Source organism: Vitis riparia, chromosome 12 (genome assembly GCF_004353265.1).
Source record: "Vitis riparia cultivar Riparia Gloire de Montpellier isolate 1030 chromosome 12, EGFV_Vit.rip_1.0, whole genome shotgun sequence".
In the NCBI taxonomy this organism is placed as follows: domain Eukaryota; kingdom Viridiplantae; phylum Streptophyta; class Magnoliopsida; order Vitales; family Vitaceae; genus Vitis; species Vitis riparia.
The window spans coordinates 17160330-17180305 of NC_048442.1; the positions used below are offsets into that span (position 1 = coordinate 17160330).

General features: G+C 33.6%; 3 protein-coding genes across 3 annotated transcripts; all 3 read left to right on the plus strand.

Moving 5' to 3' along the window:
* The first annotated feature begins 2460 nt into the window (after positions 1-2460).
* On the plus strand, positions 2461-5128 carry LOC117926259 (GDSL esterase/lipase At2g04570-like). The gene is made up of 3 exons (XM_034845342.1): positions 2461-2857; positions 3270-3759; positions 4773-5128. Exons 1-3 carry the CDS (start codon positions 2492-2494, stop codon positions 4964-4966), a joined length of 1050 nt encoding a protein of 349 aa, XP_034701233.1. The 5' UTR covers positions 2461-2491; the 3' UTR covers positions 4967-5128.
* Positions 5129-7448: 2320 nt separating this feature from the next.
* LOC117926982 lies at positions 7449-8349 on the plus strand. Its single transcript, XM_034846325.1, has one exon. The coding sequence runs from the start codon at positions 7518-7520 to the stop codon at positions 8139-8141; it is 624 nt and encodes a 207-aa protein (XP_034702216.1). The 5' UTR covers positions 7449-7517; the 3' UTR covers positions 8142-8349.
* Positions 8350-10162: 1813 nt separating this feature from the next.
* On the plus strand, positions 10163-18894 carry LOC117927116 (centromere/kinetochore protein zw10 homolog). Its single transcript, XM_034846523.1, has 14 exons — positions 10163-10788; positions 11208-11345; positions 11664-11834; positions 12917-13078; positions 13490-13723; positions 13803-13946; positions 15021-15113; positions 16373-16468; positions 17176-17304; positions 17422-17499; positions 17597-17755; positions 17835-17985; positions 18108-18190; positions 18494-18894. Exons 1-14 carry the CDS (start codon positions 10246-10248, stop codon positions 18575-18577), a joined length of 2265 nt encoding a protein of 754 aa, XP_034702414.1. The 5' UTR covers positions 10163-10245; the 3' UTR covers positions 18578-18894.
* Positions 18895-19976: the final 1082 nt, after the last annotated feature.

Below are 19976 nucleotides of genomic sequence, written 5' to 3' on the forward strand. Positions count from 1 at the left end.
TGACATAGATCTAGTAGGACGAGATTAATGGTATTTCCGTAAAAGCTCATTATTTTGTTTAGCCACAAGAAGACATGAGATCAATTCTTAATATTTAATTGTGAAAAGCCGTAAATTTTAATTGTGAGCTAATTTTGAATAAGACTGAGTCGTAGTCACTAACAGACTTGAAATCTTGTAATCTCAAGTGCATCTAATCATAGTGTGTCTTTAGAAGAATTACGGTCTTTTGGTGGTCATATCGTTTTTTTAGATTATTCCAAATGATGAAAGAATCTTTGACCATAAGGTATTCACCTTTTAATCCTTCATCAATGTGATGACGAATGAATATTAAAACTCTGGTGCAATCCTGCAGGGATGCGTCATTTCTTTCTGTAATGGTATTTTTAAGATTCATCACATTTAGATGAATTTCAGCATCTAGAACCCAAAATAAGTAGTTCTTGCCCGAAATATCAAGGGCAACAAATTCAAGCTTTACAAGGTTTGACATTATTTGAAAACTATATATAGATATATTATAATATTAATCAGAAAAATATTTCAATTTGTGCATAACTTCAGGCTATGAACTTTTATTATGTAGATTTGTACATAACTTCAAGCTATGAACATTTATTTTTATACCTTCTAGTTATATAATTTTGTTTGGTATAACTTTTAGTTATACTGTATAATTAAAAATAAATAATTAGGGATCATATACATAACTTTTGACCATGTATTTGTAATTTTGTAATTTTCCTTCTAAATTTTGTAGGGCTTGCATATATTTTTTATAACTTATAGTTATGAATTTATCCCATAATTTATAATTTACCTCATAACTTCTGGTTAAAGGGATTGTACATATTTATGTATTCAAATAAAATAAGTGAAATAGAAAATCAAATGGTAATTTTGTCACACATGTAAATAAAATAGAAAATCATGATATAAGTTTATGACATACATTTTTATGAGAAAGAAAAGAGAAAAGTCTTTCCCTTTTTCTTGTAGAGACTATTTGTATTGATAATATGTTGTAAAACAAAGTGAGAGAAGAAGAAGAAAACAAAAAAAAAAATAGACAATAGAATGCACGGAGAGAAAATTGAATTAATTTTCATTAGGAGCCCATCTTTTTACAGGGAGTCACAAAAAGATAAATATCATTATGAATGATCATTCATAAATTCTCACAATGTTACAAATTCTCATATTTTATAATATTTTTAAATTCTCAATTAGATTTTTCTTTTACAAAATATCATAAAATTGTTTTAAGAAACTGTGGAATTATTTTCGAAAATAATTACTAAATAAGATAAAAAAATTAAAATGTTAAAAAAATTAAAATGTTAAAAAAATTAAAAACACTTTCTTAAATTACTACTAAATCCACTCTAAATATATTTTATTCCCTCAAACTTTCACATATTTTATTTATACTTAGCTCTTTCATGTTAAAAATACAACATTTTATACGTGTCTTTGGGAGATCCAAAAAGGAAAATGTTTCGTGAAAGCAAAAACGTGTTTCGTGGAGACCGCCTCACGAGAAATGCCCAAGAAGGAAGGAAAATGAACTTAGGAAGTACACGTGCCCCACAAAATTCTTAGGGAACATTAATTGGGAAAAAGGCAGTAAACCAGCACCTCCATTTCTGTTGGGATGCTTTAATGCTTTTGAGGGAGATGGTTGCAGCCACTCCATCCCAGTCCCACAAGCCCCTTTCGTCTCCATCTTTCGGTGAGGTGGTTGAAATTTTGAAATATGCTTCCGTCTTTGATCCGATGCCTCAGACAACTGTTTAGATTTTAATAGAATCAAGGACTATTGAATCCTAACCATCCATCCCTAGATGACTTGACTTATCCTTGTTTTTATCTGTGGATGCCAATTTTTGGTTTTTAAAAAAATTGTGATCAGATCATAAAAAATATTATGACATAAGAAAATATGACGAGGGTATAATAAAAATGAGACAATTGCCTTTTGAATCAAGCTAAAGCCAAAAGTTAATATTTGACCCATAAAAATTACATAATTGATGAGAAAAATATAAAATATGAAGAAATTAATATATCCTTCAAAATTATTGTCCCAATAAAAACTCAATCATCTATCAAAACACATGTATGGATGGTTGAACAGTTTTTTAAAGGATGTAAACGAGGTGGGGTTAGGCTATAGATTCGGGTTTTGCAAAATCATTGTGGTGTCAATTGGGCCTCATCCCCAAGTCGGGTTTTCTGAATTTTTCTTGCCCTCAACCCGACCCGCCCCATAACTCTGATCACTTTGATCCCTACCCATTATGTCCGAGCTTCGCGGGGCCCAACAGACGTATTTTTAGTACACTTGTTGCAGGTACTATAACAATTAAAGCCTTTCACGTTCCACCTAACTTTTTCAACTAGAACTTGCAGCAAATCTTCATTTCGCCAACCAATATTAAATCATCACAGTCCCCTTTGTCATGCACCTCAATCTCCCAGCTCCAAAATGGCATACATGCACATTTCTCTCCTCTTCTTAGCCAACTTCCTTCTACAAGTTGCAGTGGCCCGAGCCAAAGTTCCTGCCATCATCGTGTTCGGAGACTCCTCGGTTGATGCAGGCAACAACAATCAGATTTCAACCATTGCCAAGAGTAATTTTGAGCCTTACGGTCGCAATTTCCCGGGTGGGAGGCCCACCGGACGGTTCTCCAATGGCCGGATTCCTACCGACTTCATATCCGAGGCTTTCGGGCTCAAGCCGACTGTGCCGGCCTACTTGGATCCAACGTATAGCATAAAGGATTTCGCCACCGGAGTTTCCTTTGCTTCCGCCGGAAGTGGCTACGACAATGCAACTTCTGATGTGCTAGTGAGTACTCTTAACAAAACATTTCTCCATGTCTCTGGTTAATCATCCCAAGGTTGAGCCTTAACTCATCTCAACACTTACAGTTGGACCTAAATAATAAAAGTCCATCTCCTCATCCAAAAAGCAATTGATTATCAATGGAAACTTAAGGCTTAATCATCCCGATGTGAGCATTCGGTCTTGACCCATCCACACAACTCATCCATGTTTGAGCCTTAACTCATCTCGACACTTACAACAAGACCTAACCATCTCCGGCTGTACACATCCATCTCATTTTTCCCATGAAGCAACATTGTTGAAGCGTTGCAACACTAATATCATCTGCAAATTTTATACACTTTATGTCATTGAATACATAGGAGAATTAAAAACAAGGGAAAAGCCTATCATATTTCTTTTTTTCTTGCAGTCAGTGATACCACTATGGAAGGAGTTAGAGTACTACAAAGATTATCAGACAGAACTGAGAGCATATCTGGGTGTGAAGAAGGCTAATGAAGTATTGAGTGAGGCCTTATACGTGATGAGCTTGGGAACCAACGATTTCCTTGAGAACTACTACGTATTTCCTAATCGATCATCACAGTTTACCATTAAACAGTATGAGGATTTCCTCATAGGGATCGCCGGACATTTTGTTCACCAACTTTATGGACTTGGAGCGAGGAAGATATCAGTAGGGGGCCTGCCTCCAATGGGGTGTATGCCATTGGAAAGAACCACAAATTTCATGAACAATGCTGAATGTGTGGAGCAATACAACAATGTGGCTCTGGATTTTAACTGGAAATTGAAGGCTTTGGTCATGATGCTGAACAAGGAGCTTCTTGGAGCCAAAATTGTGCTGTCAAACCCTTACTACATTCTCATGAGCATGGTTGAAAGGCCTTCGGTTTATGGTGAGTCTTGACCTTACCTTCCACTTGCATGCTAAATTTATTTTCAATTAGAATACGTTGAGCCAAATGTTTTTTTGTTTTTCTAATACTTAAATTTTTTTAATTTTTAAGTTAGAAACACTTTTTAAAATTATTGTCAAACATATTTTTAGGTTTTTTTTTTAAAACATTTCAAAATTAATTCTTAAAAACGGTTTTCAATTATCTAGAAGTATTTTTAGGATAATCACTTAATTATGAAGTGTTTTTTTTTAAAAAAAATACTACAAATGATTTTTCAACTCCACAACTCTTATTTGGGTTTGGGTGTTGAACTTATTTAATCCAAGCCGATAAATGTGAGGTTCTAAAACTATACAAAAATTGCTAAAAAAAAGTTTTTTTTTTTTTTTCCTAACAACTCTTCTGAAAACCAGAAAAAGAAGAATATGTTTTTTTTTATTCCTTAAAAGTAAAGAAAGAATACAATTTTTTTTTGTGAAGGCACAAAAGTCATTTTTTCTTAAAAGATTCGTTTTCTCCGTGAAAACAAAGATTAAAGTTCTTGTGGTGTGAAAAAAAAAATAGAAAAAAATAGTTCTCATATTGGCAATTCTATTTTTAACTTGAGGTGAGAAAATTAATTAATAAAACAACCGGTCGAAATTTTTTAACTATTTAGAAAGTAACATGAAAACCTTATTTTTCATCAACAAACGATTTTTTCAAAATTTTAAAACATTTCTTAGATTTTGTCCAACACCTATTCATTAAAAAAAAAAACACTTTTTAAGCTAAAAACATTTTTCAAAAACACTGTCAAAATACAATCAAACCGTGGCTTTTCAATTGACACAAGCCTCATTACCATATACATGCCAACGTTAGGGCTTTGGATAGAAGTTACAAATACCAACATGGGATACTCAACAAAATTTGATATGCATATATGAAGTATTAATATGTTTGCTAATATTTTATATATATATATATATATATAATATGATATTTTTGTTGATTTGGGTGACATGCAGGATTCGAGAATGCAGCAGTGGCATGTTGCTCGACCGGAATGTTTGAGATGGGCTACGCTTGCAGCCGATTAAATCCATTCACATGCAATGATGCTGACAAATACGTGTTTTGGGATGCTTTTCATCCAACCGAAAAAACCAATTCTATCATTGCCCACTATGTCGTTAAGAAAGTTTTAGCTCAGTTCCTTTGATCGATCATGCCTAAAAATCGTTGTACCTTTCTTTAGTAAGTCATGCCATACTTGTAGGCGTCAATTATTTGTAATGTTATCTAGCAACATCCTTATTATATTTTAATTAATGTCTCTAGATCTCCATCTACAATAAAATTATGTATCTTTTGGTTGGGTTTAGTTTTAGTTTGAGAAATATTCTTTATACATGTTTCTTATTTTTATTGTGAAAAATCACGACACCCAAATACGGTAAAAAAAAAATAAAATAAAATGAATAAAAAAGACAAGATATTGTATGTGGTTCTATATAACCACATATCAAATTTATTAATAAACTTCAAGAATACTTTACTTGATATCCAAATATTTGCTTATTCACTATTTTCTCATTTTCTTAAATTTTTTTCTTGGTAACTTTTATATAAAACCACATATTTATAGAGTCGTATCTTGATGGTTTTCTTAATTCTAATTAAATTTTAAAATATAATTTACTAATTTGCAAACTCTATAAATATTGATTCTTGTACAAATTAAAAATAAATAATTTAAATCAAATTTCAACAAATTTTACATCTGAATTTAATGACATATGTTCATATATGCATCTAAAAAAATATTGCATGTGCAGTAATTGCGTGAAGTGTCATTTTTACCTAAGGACTTGCTACTCCAAGTCTTTTAATTGAAATGTCTCAATCTGAAATATTAGTACCCGCTCTCCAATCTTAATAGTTAATGATACATGTAAGTATGACGGTATTAGTTATACAACTCTTTTATGTGAATCATTATTATCGATAACGCTTTTAGTCATTATATTTCAATAAGACATGAGAATTTTTTGCAAAAACAATCATCTTTCGGTAAAATTAAAAATAATAGTTCATTTGGAAACCGGTTTCCAAAAACATTTTTGCCAAATCATTTGTTTTAAAAATAATTTTTATTTTTTTGTCTGTGTTATTTTTACTTGTTTTTCTTATCGTTATTTTAATAAAAAAACAGTAGAATATAGGAAAGTGAAAACCATATTCATAGAAATAAACAAATAAATTTGTTTTTTTGTTTTTTAAATTGGAAACCTAGGCAAGGCCAAACCAATTGTTTCACGTGGTAGTATGAAACATCAAAACCATCCTCCCAATTTGTTTTCATTCATATGGACCCAAGTCACCCAACACAAATTTCCAAGTTCAGATGATCCATAATGAACCACACCCATACGTAGTTATAATTAATTAATGTTCAGTTCTACTTCTACGGTATTGGTGAGACTTCTTTTTCTGTTTGGCAGTTGAGAAAACAAAGCAAAATAGAACAAGAGTACAAACCCTTTCTAGGAAAAATCAAACATCATCATCTAAACTTTTGTCTTTCCTACCCAAAATTATAGCTATTTAGATAAAAGAAATGACAGCTTAGAATGTAACTCAAATTTTCTTTCCTTTTCCCCTTGGTTTCTTGATAAACAAACAAAAATTATAAGGAACATATTAATTAATATTATTTTGTTGCAAGAAATTAAAAACACAAATTCGAAAATTCGGCAGGACGAATCTACACCGTAAAGTAGAAGGTGGACTGGGTCTTTTCTAAGATTCCAGGCTTCAACATCTTCATTTTCTGTCCAATCAAGCACACTCTCGTCTGAAGACAGTGGCATCCACTTTCCAACCACAGCTGCTATTTTTTTTTTTTTAAATCACTAACTATATTATAAGATCCAAAAATCATCTATAAAATATATTATAAAATAATACTAATATATGTATTAGTTAATATATAAAAAATATTTTTTTATACTTAATATACATTTTATTTTTTATTCATTATACAAATTAAATATAAATATCACATAACACATCTCATTACATGTACAGTATATAATATATATTGAATATAATATTCAAATACATTATATAATATTGAAAATAATGTTTTAGAATATGCATTTTCGATATTATGAAATATGATATTTTAAGAAATACATATATTATCATGTCAATCACCTAAAAATTAATGTTATTTATTCTTTCAAAGGTTTTGACTAAATATATGTAGTCTCGTTTATTTGAAATTTCATTAAACACTTCCTTTTATCATTTTTATTTGTTATAGAAACATGGGAGATAGCAATCCAATGAAACCGTTATATTTTTATATTTATTTTTTTAGATTATTTTTTAAAAAAATTTCATTTTATGTTGAAAGCATCCCATTTTTTTTTTGGGTTATTTGATTAAAATGGATGAATATTCTCATTTTGTAAATTTAATTCTTGACTTTTTCTAATAGTAAAAAAATACATATTTTGTACAAAAATGCTCTCATTTTTTTTTTTTTGGTAAAAATAATATATTTTTTTAAACGCATAAATAACCAATATATTAAAGTGAGTGTCCAACACGCTCCAAGAGGCGATTGAAGTAACATCTTTAAGCTGTATAAAAATTTGAAAAAGGAGAGAGAGGAGAATAGAATAGGCAGAGTTGAAACATCAAACTTCCAAGCTCTGCTCTCAATCAAAACCAAACCTTCAGGAATCGATCGGCCAAACCCTAACATGAAGAAGCTCTACAGAAAAGGCAAAGTCCACCCATCACCGCCGCCCCCAATCTCCGACCACCTGGCCTTGCTACCTGCCACCATTCTCACCCTCACCGCAGCTCTCTCCCCTGAAGACAAGCAAGTCTTGGCCTACCTCATCTCTTGCTCCGCTGCCTCCCCCAACCGCAAACCCACCCAGAAGACCAGCGTCTCCGCCGGAGGGGACGGTGCCGACCACCAACCTATCTTCAACTGCGACTGTTTCAGGTGCTATATGAGTTACTGGGCCCGTTGGGACACTTCCCCTAACCGTCAGCTCATACACGAGATCATCGATGCTTATGAAGATGGGCTGTTTCAGGAGAAGAAGAAGAAGACCAAGGGCGCGAAGACGAAGAGGTCCGACAGCAAAATAAAAAACAGAGCTGCCCAAGAGTTGAATGATGACAGCGGTTTTGGGAAAGAAGGCGAGTCGGGTGAGTTGGAAACGGTGGAAGCGAGTTGCAGTGGTGGTGGTGGTGAGGAGGGTAGTTGTGGTGAAGTGGGTGGTGGTGAAGGAGAGATGGGGTTGGAGAAGGGGTCTGTGCGGGGGCTTGTGAGCTTCATTGGAGAGAGGTTTTGGGGTGTTTGGAGCAAATGAAAATTAGGGGATGATAAAATAGTGGGTTTAGCTTAATTTTCTCAGCAAAAAGAGAAAATTCTCTTCTTTCTTTCCATCTTTCGTTCTGTTTCACTTTTTTCATTTTCGTTTTCTTTTATGTACATGATTACCCCCTTTTTGTAATCTATGTAATATAGGCATTTCAATGATTAAGGCTTTTTTTTCCCACTCGGGAATTAAATCAAAATCTGTGTTTTGAATCTTTTGATCCAGAAACTTCATTTTCCAATCCAATTTCTGCTGGGGAAGTTCATCTTTTTGTTTTCCTTGAGCATTTCATAACATCTCACAAGTTGAAGTAGTTCCCAGTTTTTCCCAGGAAACAAACAGGTTTTTCAACAGATTCCGATCTTCCATTCCAGTCTGGCAACCGCAATAATTTTTCGGCAATGAAATTGGATAGGCTGCTGGTAGTTGACTTGATAGGGGAGCGTGTTAATCGTGGTTGGATTTTGAAGGTGTCAAAGGTCAATATTCTTCATCTTTGATCAACCACCATTTGAACCAAGACAAAAGTTCCCACCCGTAGACTTTTGACTCTTTCCAGCTTTGAATCTTGTTGTTGAAGTAGATTTGCCACTAAAAAAAATATTCAAAATTAATTAATTAAATTCAAAAATTATGATTTTTTTTCATTGTTTTTGCCGTATATCAAGTAGTGATGGTATTGATGACGCAATTCTTATCTTTTGTTATTTTCATTGTTTTATATGATTATGATTTTTGCGTGTTGATGACAACTCCGAGTTTAAATAATAATGTTTTCAATTACATTTCAACTTTGTTTCTTCACTTAACAAACAATCTATTCATCGGCTTTTTAATAAGTTCGAAGGCGAAAAGTATTGTTCAATAAATTTGAGATAAATAAAATATTTATTTATTTTTTTAATTAAATAAAAAATTTTAAGTAAAAACTAGTTTTTAACTCAATAGATTTCGCTTAAAGATTTTGACTTAAAAAAGAGTTTAAGAAGTTAAAATTTAGAATATTTCTATTTTTATTTATACAATAAATTATTTTATATTTAATAAAATTTTAATCGATGCCAATATTCACTTTTAAAAATTATAATTTTAACCTTAACTTTCCACTTAACACAAAAATAGAAAATTGTAGCAAGGGAGGCCTACACAACAAAATTCTTAATTAGCTTCTAACTACGGGCTAAATGTCACATGTAAATCTATTGTAACAAATTAAGGTTTTGGTTTTTTTTTTTCACTTAACTCTAAATTGAAATTGAAATTAAATAGTGTTTAATAGTATTAAGTCATTTTTTAAATATTTTATTTTTATTAAGTATTAAAAAAAACCAAAAGGTTGCTTTAACATTTTTTTATCAATAAAAAGTTAAAGAAATAAGTAATAACAATAAGTTAACAAAAAAGGAAAATCTAAAGTTTGAAAACAAGTTACTTTTATTAAAAAGTTAAAATTTTTGCTTTGCACAAAATATAGTATATTTGTTTTTAGGGATAACGGATTAAAAATGGATGAAATCTTCCCCACTTTTAAAAATTAACCCTTCATCTTTTTTCAAATTAAAAAATATCCATTTTTGACAAAAATATCCTCATTTTTTTATTGCAAAAGTAACATTTCTTTTAAAATACACGTGTAAACAATAAAAATGTTAAAGAGTATTTCTTTCAAAAATTGGTTACTCTTCAAGAAATAGGAAATATTAGTTTTACAAATTTGGAAAGTTTCCATCATTTTTAATCAATTAATCCTTGTTTTTATGGCATAAAGTTCTTTATTTCTGGAATTATATTTTTAAGTGGCATGTTTTATTTGTTTTTTTTTTTAAATTGCTGTAATAGGTAATATTAAAAAAAAAAAAAAAAACCCGTAAACCAGGCCGCCCTGAATCCTGATCATGTAAAATATAAAATCTCTAAGCCCAAACCCATCCCAGTTTGGTAAAGCCCCAAGCCCAAACCCACCAGAGTTCGTAAAGCCCAAAGTTCCTTAACGGGGCTAGCGGCTCATCTCTTTTCACCCAAGCCTCCACTCCGGCGCACATTGGCTCCCGCCGATACACTTCTCCCTCAATCTTCTGCGGTCACGGTTTCGATAATGGACGTGCTCTTCAACTCAATCAACGTCCGAGATCTCCTATCCTCCCACGACCTCGATGAGTCTTCGCCGCTATCCGCACCCGATCTCCGCCTCCTCATCGACCGCCTCCAGTTCCAGTCTCTTCAGATCAAGTCTAAAGTTCAAGCCTATCTCCTCTCTCACCATGCGGACTTCTCCGAACTCTTTTTTCGGTGTTCAGAATCCGCATCCAGGTGCGAACAAATCTCCGACTCCGTTTCCAACCTCCTCGATCTCATCTCCGACCACCCGATCGATGCCGAGATCCGAGTCGCGGTGTCGGAGATAGAGAAGACAATGAAGGAGTTGAAGGCGAAGAGGGAATTGCTAGACTTGGTTAAGGTAATTGTGGAATTGAGTGAGAGGTTGAAGAGTGTGCAGGAGGATCTTAAGAATGGACGGTTGATATCGGCGGCGGAGGCAGTTAGGGATTTAAAAAAGGCGGTTGGAACAGTAGCCGAGGAGAGAGAGCCGGTGGTATATGGATTGTTGAGGAAGGAATGGGCAGAATGCTTCGAGGAGGTCAGATATTGCCATATGTTTGGTTAGTTAGAAAATGGACAAAGAAAAGCAAAAATTTGAATTTGAAGTGGTATATTATGTGTTTGGCTATTGAAAAAAAAAAGAGGGAAAACTGTCTTATGCTTTTTTAGTTTTGAGGTTCTGATTGTTTGTCAAAGAATTAGGGAGGGAAAAGGGAAGGAAAATGCATAAAAAATGCTTTATTTGTTGTGCAATTTTCTTTTCTTTTGCATCAGAACCAAATAGTGGCTATAAAGCACCCAATCGAGTGTTTTCATCAAACGAACATTTCCTTTCGTTTTCCTCAGCAGCCAAATGGGGTTTTTTTTTTCATTATTTTTCAGGTGAATTGCTGTTCATTTATTGTGATTTTTATTGAGTGTTGGTTGGTTTTAGAGGTCTTGGATTTGAGTTTGTAGATTCAAGGGATGCTTGTGAAGTTCATGGAGAATGCTGTACGTTTTGAGCGGGAACCAAATAAAGTTCGGGTCAAGCTTCGGTTGAGTGTAGATGGTACTCAAGAAATTGAGCTTCGCACAATTTTGGAAGCAATGGATGTGAGTTTACACAATGCCTTGTGTTTCTTTTGCCTTAATAAAGTGGGAAGTTCTATGATCTGTTTGGTTGTTGTGAAGTATCAAAAGAAGTGTAGGAAAATGTTTAAAGTTGCTCAACCAAATAAGCCATTTTAGAGCATCTTTTCTCCTCCCCATGGTCCTTATTAACAAACAGATGGAGCCTTAATATCATAGGACTTGAAAAGCACTGGTTAAGTTTTCTATGAAATTTTTTCAGGGAGGTAGTGAATTGCCACTAAATGTTTGTCAAAAGCAGCTTTGCAGTCAAATAAAAACTTTTTCCTCGGCCTTCTGCAGGTGGTTGGCATTCTAGATTATGGGCTTGCTAAAGTGGCTGACTTAATGATTAAGCATGTCATTGCTCCTGCAGTAAATTGTGGATCTCCTATTTCATTTACAGAAGAATTAATTCAAGACTCAGATCAAATGACTGAGATGATTTTGAAAACAGTCTCTTGTGAGCCTAAGGTAACTCTCCTGCTTGATCAAAATTGTTGACGTGTGTGCTGCATTTCACCATTTTATCATGGAACCACTATAATTTAAGTGTGTGACCTGAGAAGATATTAAATTATCAAAAACTGGTATAACAGGACAAGATAAAGCTATGCCAACATAGAATGGGCCAAGTGAGAGAACACCCATAAACTATATTTATTTATTTATATTCCCTTTCTGGTCACTTCTTGGATCCAAGGTTAGTCTAATTGCTCACTTATGTAGGTAAAGGGCAGTAAATATGAGACTATTTTATGTAACCTTAAAAGTTAGCTGAAAGGCTATGCTATTTGTTTTTCCATGGGCATTCTCATCTAGGGAGTGAATAACACATTTAGTCTAGTCAATTCAACCTCTTTAGCTGTCCTCTCTGAAGGTGTAAAATTTTATCGTGATATGAGCTTTTTAAGGCACTCTTTAGTGAGCTGAACATTGTGTGGATCAGAGGCAAGGTTTTCAATGTGAATGAAAAAGAATGTGCCAAGTTCCCTAAACAAATTATAGCATGTCAATGCTGGTCTCAGAAAAATTTTCTTGTAGCATGTGAAAAATTTTAAAGTAAGCGTAAATTATCAACTTAGATTTACAAAATGTCAGATCTGGTAGAGGCATATCTGTGATATCATCAATATGTTGGTAATCTCTAGGATATTGGCGATGCATCTATGGATACTGTTCATAGGCATTAGTATAGAAATATATATTTCCTTTGGATATTGGCTATATGGACATGTGAAAACATTGATTTTCAGATCTTTTCCATAATAAGGTGTAGAAATGTTATTAAAAAATGTTAATATGTGTTTGCACTTTTTATATAATATTCTTACTTTATTTGCCCACCAAAAGAAAAAATGTTAGTGTGTGATTTGAATATTTGGTTCGGTTTGCCACTTTGTTTTGAACATCTCCTGCTTCAGTTTACATTGTCTTTCTGAAACTGGCGCTTGCTTGTAGGCATGGAAAGAAGAATTTGCTTAGAGGCACCTAACACAAGGATCATAATGGGATTTGCTAATTATGTCATATGCATTTTCCTTGTTTATTTGCAGCTTGAAAAGGATGATGCTGAGATTATCTATTCAAGGATTATTATGATTATTAAGTTTTTCTACAAATCCATATGCTTCCAAAATGGTTCTTGGATGCGATGTTTTGGAAGATTAACATGGCCAAGGATAGCAGAGATAATTATTTCCAACTTCCTTTCCAAGGTTTGGTTTCCAACTCTTTGAATTTGAGTTACCATCTATTGCATCTTCTATACAAATGTTTGAATGATGTGGTGAACATTGTCCAAAACTTATGTCCTTGGGTTAAATTGTAAGTGTTGATGACAACTGTTCTCTTGCTCTAACTGAAGAATGGTTGCATGTGAAGGTTTTTCTTTGACCATTGAAGGTTTTGAATTTTTTCTTTCATCTGATGAAAATTTTGCCTTGAAAAAGAATTCCTTTTATAACAACAGAAGAGCCTACATTTCCTCCTATGCTTGTTTCATTAGGAAGTTATTAGTATCCTTAGTGCCAGTGCCAAGCTATTGGGTAGTTCTGAAGATCTATATATTTTTATTTAACTTCCCTTCATTACACCTGTAAATCGAAATGTCTTAATTCTTGTTTCAGGTTGTACCTGATGATGCTTCAAAACTTGCTGACTTTCAGAAGATCATAAAATGTACATCTGAATTTGAGATTGTTTTGAAGGAAATGATGTTCATTTCAGCATCTGATAACAAGGATGAAAGATTAAGCAATTTTGCTGAAAATGTTGAGGTTCACTTCGCATCTAGGAAGAAGACAGAGATATTGGCAAAGGCTAGAAATTTTCTTCTACAATGTGACTTTGCTGTTCCTCAGGTGAGTTTACTACAATAAAGCCCCATATGTTTGTAGTTGTTCAGAAGTGTTAGCTTTTAAATAAAGCATCTTTGTACAGGAGTATGCGAGGACAAGTCCTAAATTGAAGTATGGTGGTGAGAATTCTTCTGATCATGTTGTTGACTTGCTTTTTTTGTCCGAGAGATGTGTGGTGTCTGAAGCAGCCTCTCAACTAATGGCGCTGGTACATCGAACACTTCAGGTAAGTAAACCAATGGAAAGAACAATTTGATTTTCCCCTTTACAATTATGTGCAGAATTAATATCCTCAGATTCTTACTCTCAGAACACCAACCTTATTTTTTATTTTTTGATAGGAAACGACAAAGGGATATATTGATAAAAAAAGAAGTACAAGAGAAGGATGAGGAATCCTCCCACCAAAGAAAAACTAAACTACAAGGAAACAAATACTAGAAAATGCAAAGTAAAAACAAGCAAACTCTCTAGGTTAGACCAACCCATTGGAATTACACACCGCTAACCAATCAAGTTGTAATACCAACCTTATTATGACCTAATTCATATATATTATTACAAGAAAATAGGGATTTCTAACTTAGGGGAACTGAGCACGACCTTTCTTTACTTTCCATTTCCTTAAATATCCTTCCACTTTAATATGATTTAAAATTTATGGGTTAAAGGTACTTTTTTTAATAAGCAAAGATTAGAAAAAAATTTGACAATATTTATGGCTTAAAGGAAGTTAGCAAAGATTGGAGGTCAGTTAAAATTTGTGAGCCACTAACATATGTGTAACAATCTCTAAGTCCTGCCAGCCTCCATTAAATAGTGAGATTGGTTACGCTAATCTCCCACTTGCATCAAACAACTTCTTGATTTGTTCTCACACCTTCAACTTGAATCCATATTAGCTTTAGTTATTAGTGTAAAATGTAAAGATCTGGTTTCACTCTCTGCAGCCCAATCATTTGCAGCAAATATAGAATCATTTGTCCCCAATTATTGTGACCCCCAAGTCTTCTCTTGCTTTGCAATATTCATTTGAAAACTTTGATAAACATGGTTTCATAAACTCTTTGGAATAACTCCCCCCTTCCCATGTTATTGAGCAAATTTAATTTCCAAAACAACAGTGGTAGAGAGCAAGGAATAGTGAGTAGCACTTTTATAGTGCTTACATTGTTAAGGTTATAGTAATAAGAAATAGATGGTATAGGTCTGATCTAAAGGCATCATGCTAAATCCTTATTGCTTATTGTCTTACATTGTTCTTTAAGGTTGTAATTTGGATTAATGGCATACTGGGCAGGATGTTTGCTTGTCTTCTGTCAAGGTGGCTTTGGAATTCTACCATGCTACTAGGGATGCTATTCTTCTTTATGAAGCTGTCATTCCTGTCAAGGTGAGCGTATGATTGGCGGTTGCATAGAGCAAAATGTTCACCTGCTAAACTTTTTAAAATGTCACTCTTTGGGGCTGTAGGCTGGAAATATTATTTAGCTAAACAATAGTTTGCACTTTTAGGGAAATATGCTTTCTTTTTCTTTCCTTTCCTCCATCATTCTATGAAAAAACATTGATATTTAATTCCATTGGATGATTATTATTATTATTTGATTTGTTTATTTTTTATTGTTTATTGTTGTTAGTGGTGGTAATGTGGCTCTCTTTTTTTCATGATCATCCTATCCTATCAAAAGTTACTTTTTCATTTAGAGTCCGAGTTCATTAGACACTCATTTTTTTTCAAATTCTTCTGTATTTTGGTTCCATATCCTTCATTGAGAATAACAAAATTTCAATCCTTCCTTCTGCTTTTCTCAATAAATCAAACAGTGTGTTGGTGTTTTGGTTTTTCTTTTTTCCCAGTATTTTTCCATTACATTCCAATAAAATTTTTATAATTTCTCATTTTTACAATATGGTTTGGTTTTTCTTTTCTCCCAGTATATATATATATATATATATAATTTTCCATTTTTTCTTTCATTTGAATCAGTCAGGGAGGTTAAGGGTCCACATTTCTCCTATTTTTTCTTTTCCTTAATATGGGCTGGGACTGGGTGGAGGAGTGAGCCCATCCTATGCATATGGTCATGGGATTTTAGGACCTCTTGCTACCCTGGTTTGAGTCAGGGATGGGTTTTGCAATTCTGTGTAGAAGTGTGGTGACATCCCTACTAGCACAGGCTGTACTGATTCTATCTTTTTGCTATCACAGGCTTTCTTATTCTTCCTGTATAAACATACGATTTTTATTTACACTATTCTGTATTTTCACTGAGGTGCAATGCTGAGACTTAACCCAATATTTATGCCTTTTCAAAGTTCTATAGGGGTACTTTATGAACCTACAGTGTCTCCAGTTATTTCTTTTCTAAAGTTATTTTCACTTAAATTACTTCTATTTTATGAAACTTCCTTTTTTGGGCTCTCTCATGTGAAGTTCTCAGTATTTCTCTGTCTCATACTATTCATGTAATCATTATTAATCAATGTTCTGAAAAATTCACCTCAAATTCTTCACCCTTCATCATGGCCATGTGACATATCTCTTTAACTTTCCAAGATTGTTTGGTATCTAAATATGTTATATTTAAAGTTTCAAGACAGTATATGCAACAGGATTATATGTGTAACCTTTTCTTTTAACTTCTGAAGCTAGAAAGGCAGCTCAATGGCATTAACCAGGTTGCTGTTCTCATTCACAACGACTGTCTTTATCTGTCTCAGGAGATTTTGGGGCTTGCTTTTGAGGTATGTGCCAATGGTCATGATAAATTGATGGATTTCGTGTTCTTAAACCCTCTAACCAACTCAAAAATTCTCCAACCAAAACTCAACCTGACAACAATTCTCACCCCCACTTCAAAAAATTTAAATGAAGTTTGATATAAGATGGGAGTCTGGGATATGATTAGTTTAGAGAGTTCAATCTCAGAATATTTCAGTTGGCCTTTACTCCTACTAAGATATGATGAATTGGCATTATGCGCAGACCAAAATCTAAATCAAGTATATAAGATTGGAGTGCAGGATATGATTAGTTAAAAGAATCCAATCTTAGAATACTCTAGTTGCCAAATGCCTGTACTCCATCCCATGAAATCATTTAATCAGTGCAGTAATCTGGTTTCCTATTGCATCTGATAAATCTTTGTCATGTCCACTCAATTAATTCTTTGTTAGCTTCAGCTGTTCTGCCAGTTACTGTGGATGCACTTGTCTTCAATAAAAACATGATCTATCTTTTGCCAAAAACTTTCAAATCATGTAGAGTATGTAAAAAAATTTCCTAATATGGGGACATGTTTGTTGTTCTTGGTAATGTGGTCAGCATGAATGTACCAGTTACACTGAGAATTACTTAGGATATCATGTAGACATCTTGTTGAAAAGATATGGTTTGATACCTTCCAGTTAGCATAAAGGTACTAACTTATAATTGTTCTTTTTCTTCTCAGTATCGGTCAGAATTTCCAAGTGCCATTAGGGAACATGCGGTGTTTCTTGATATGGCTCCAAGATTCCATTTAATGGCAGAACAAGTGCTGCAGAGACAAATTCAACTTGTTATTTTTAACTTGAAAGAGGTACGGCCTCCCTGGAATGTAATGATCTTGTCTAGAATTTTCATATTATCTACATCTATGAACTAGCCCTTTGTTCTTTCTTTTGCTTCATTACTTGTTTCAAATCTTGTTTTTAAGGCAATAGATGGGGCAGATGGATTCCAGAATACCCACCAAATGCAAAAATTCGAGTCTGCAAAGTTCAGTATAGATCAGGTATCATTGATCTAAATTTAATGGGCTTGCTTTTATTTGATAATTTGTTTTGGAGTTTATTTTTCCCCATGGTTAGAGCTAAATGTTAATTGATCAGGTTGTTTTCATCCTTGAGAAAGTACATATTATATGGGAACCAGTGCTGCCACCCTCAACTTACAAGAGAAGCATGTCCATGGTTTTAGAGTCAGTTTTTTCTCGAATGACAAAAGATATACTCCTTTTAGATGATTTGGCAGCAGAAGAAACATTACAGGTACAGCTGTGCATCCCCCTTAAAACTTTCATAACTTTCAAATGCTTATGTTACAAATTACCTAATCTTATGTCCCCAGCTACAAAGGTTGATCCATTTGATGCTGGAAAGTCTGTCTTCTTTATTGGAGTCCTTGATTGTTGTCGACCAAAAAGGGACATCACAAGAAGGTTTTGCACATCCTCTTGATGATCTCATTCCATCTCTACGCAAAACCCGCAAAGTGGCAGGTATGTTTTTTTTTTTCTTTTTTGTCCTGGTGCTTAATTTTTCTATGAATTGAGAAAAAATAATTTTATGGCTTCCAACTAAAATCTGAGGGCTTTTTTTTTTCATGTTTAAATATCACCAGATTTATTAGATATGCCTTTAAAATCCATTACAACAGCTTGGGAGAGTGGAGAACTGATTAGTTGTGGTTTCACATTGTCAGAGGTATGGTCTGGCTCTTTTCAGCACTGTTATCTCTTGGACTTTGGAAATATGAAATATTTAGGGAACAACAGTTGATTATTTGTTCTTAAATTCAGCTATTATCTGAGTTCTACTGCCTTTGTTTCCTTTTTGACTTGAGGATTTAATGAGCCCAATTGTTATTTAAGAGGTTTAACTTTTGAATAATTCCTCTTTAGTCATTAGCACTAAAATTGTGTTCGTTATGCAGTTTTTATTTTCTTTTGTGGGTGTGGGTGTGTGTGTTTTTATGTTTATACATTTACAAGCCATTCATATTTGCAGATGGAAGATTTCATCAAAGCCATATTTGCAGATTCACCTCTGAGAAAAGAATGCTTATGGAGAATAGAAAGTGCTAATTTTTAGTCAACCAGGAATCAATCACCTCAGCAGGTGTTGATTCCTCTGTTTCATCAGTTATTTATCCAATCTAACCAAAAGAGAGCCAAAGATGCGATCCAGTCTGGAGTCTTTTTGTTCCAGTCTTGTTCATTCCTTCTTTCTAAGCAAGATACCTTCTACGAGAGGTATCTTTTTTTCCTTTTTTTGGTATGATTATTGTAAAAATCTTTATTCTGGATATGTACTTTCTATACAAGAAGAAAATAAAAGGGGAAACACACACGAATTAGTTTAGTAGATAAATGGAAATTAACTTGGAATAGATGGTCTCCAGTTTCCAATTTGATGAAAATGCGCCTTTAGCACTTTTTTAGTATATTTTTCTCAGATTTTTTTCTAGAAAATTCCATGCTGATTCGACTTGTAAAAGTGCTGTCACATGTCTCTAATTCTATGAATAGAAGTTGATCAGGTGGTTCAAGGCCTTTTTCTTTTTTCTTCTATAAGTCTTTTGGAGAATTTGTAGATCTTTAAGACTTTTGTAGTCTGAATATTTTCTCTCTATCTTCTCCCTCCATTTTTAGTTTATCGAATTTTCCATAAACAAAACCAAGGTGTGGGCAGTGACACACTCTGATTAGTAATTGGTTTATACTTTATCTGCTGGAGGATCTAATGGGTAAAAGCGATCTCTTCCATAATCCTCTGCCTTCATTTTTATCTATTGTGGATAGATTTCTCCAATACATCTTCTTCAATTATGAACATTTGATGCGTATTATGATTAATTTGATTCTTATCTTTGAGTGTAATTCATTGATAACAAATTTTGATAATTTGCAAGTCTGAGGCTAGAGCTCAGTATGAAAAGAACTTAAATCTAAAAGCAAGATAGTTATCAGTGGCCGTGCTTAAATTTGGCAACGGCGTACAATCCAATCATCTATCATCATATCTGATCTCTCTTGGAATGCCTTCCTAAGCATTTATGTATTCATTTTGGAGATGAATTTTTGAGAGAAGAGCCGTGCTTTTAGAGTTGTGCTCTTTTTATTACTAGAGGGAGGTTGGAAGAAGCCATTCACACTAAATCTTGTTAAATATCTTCAAGTAAAGGCAAGATTTTAAAGGGGAGATTAAGTGCTAATCAACCTTTTTAACTTGTAGTGATGTTGTTACAGTCTCTACTAAAGGGTTTAATGCGTTCCTTGAGTTCATTGCAGCAAGAAAGAGTGCCATGAAGGAGCAAAATGGCCGAGATTCAGGATGAGAAGGAAAGCAGGCAAAGGATTCAATGGAGAATAAAATCCTAGGAAAAGGGTGTTCAAAGGGAGGTGAAAATCCACGATGATGAAGAGAAGTGAATATGTTTCAGGTGCCAAAATCACTTGCATAACAGCCTAAGCATGGCAACTTAATAGAC

Excerpts from the sequence above, each read along its gene's own strand:
- LOC117926259 (XM_034845342.1), top strand. The coding sequence starts at position 2,492 with ATGGCATACATGCACATTTCTCTCCTCTTCTTAGCCAACTTCCTTCTA. Across the intron at positions 2,858-3,269 it reads ATGCAACTTCTGATGTGCTA|TCAGTGATACCACTATGGAA; the intron begins GTGAGTACTCTT and ends TTTTTCTTGCAG. Across the intron at positions 3,760-4,772 it reads TGAAAGGCCTTCGGTTTATG|GATTCGAGAATGCAGCAGTG; the intron begins GTGAGTCTTGAC and ends GGTGACATGCAG.
- LOC117926982 (XM_034846325.1), top strand. The coding sequence starts at position 7,518 with ATGAAGAAGCTCTACAGAAAAGGCAAAGTCCACCCATCACCGCCGCCC.
- LOC117927116 (XM_034846523.1), top strand. The coding sequence starts at position 10,246 with ATGGACGTGCTCTTCAACTCAATCAACGTCCGAGATCTCCTATCCTCC. Across the intron at positions 11,346-11,663 it reads CAATTTTGGAAGCAATGGAT|GTGGTTGGCATTCTAGATTA; the intron begins GTGAGTTTACAC and ends GGCCTTCTGCAG. Across the intron at positions 17,305-17,421 it reads TTATTTTTAACTTGAAAGAG|GCAATAGATGGGGCAGATGG; the intron begins GTACGGCCTCCC and ends CTTGTTTTTAAG.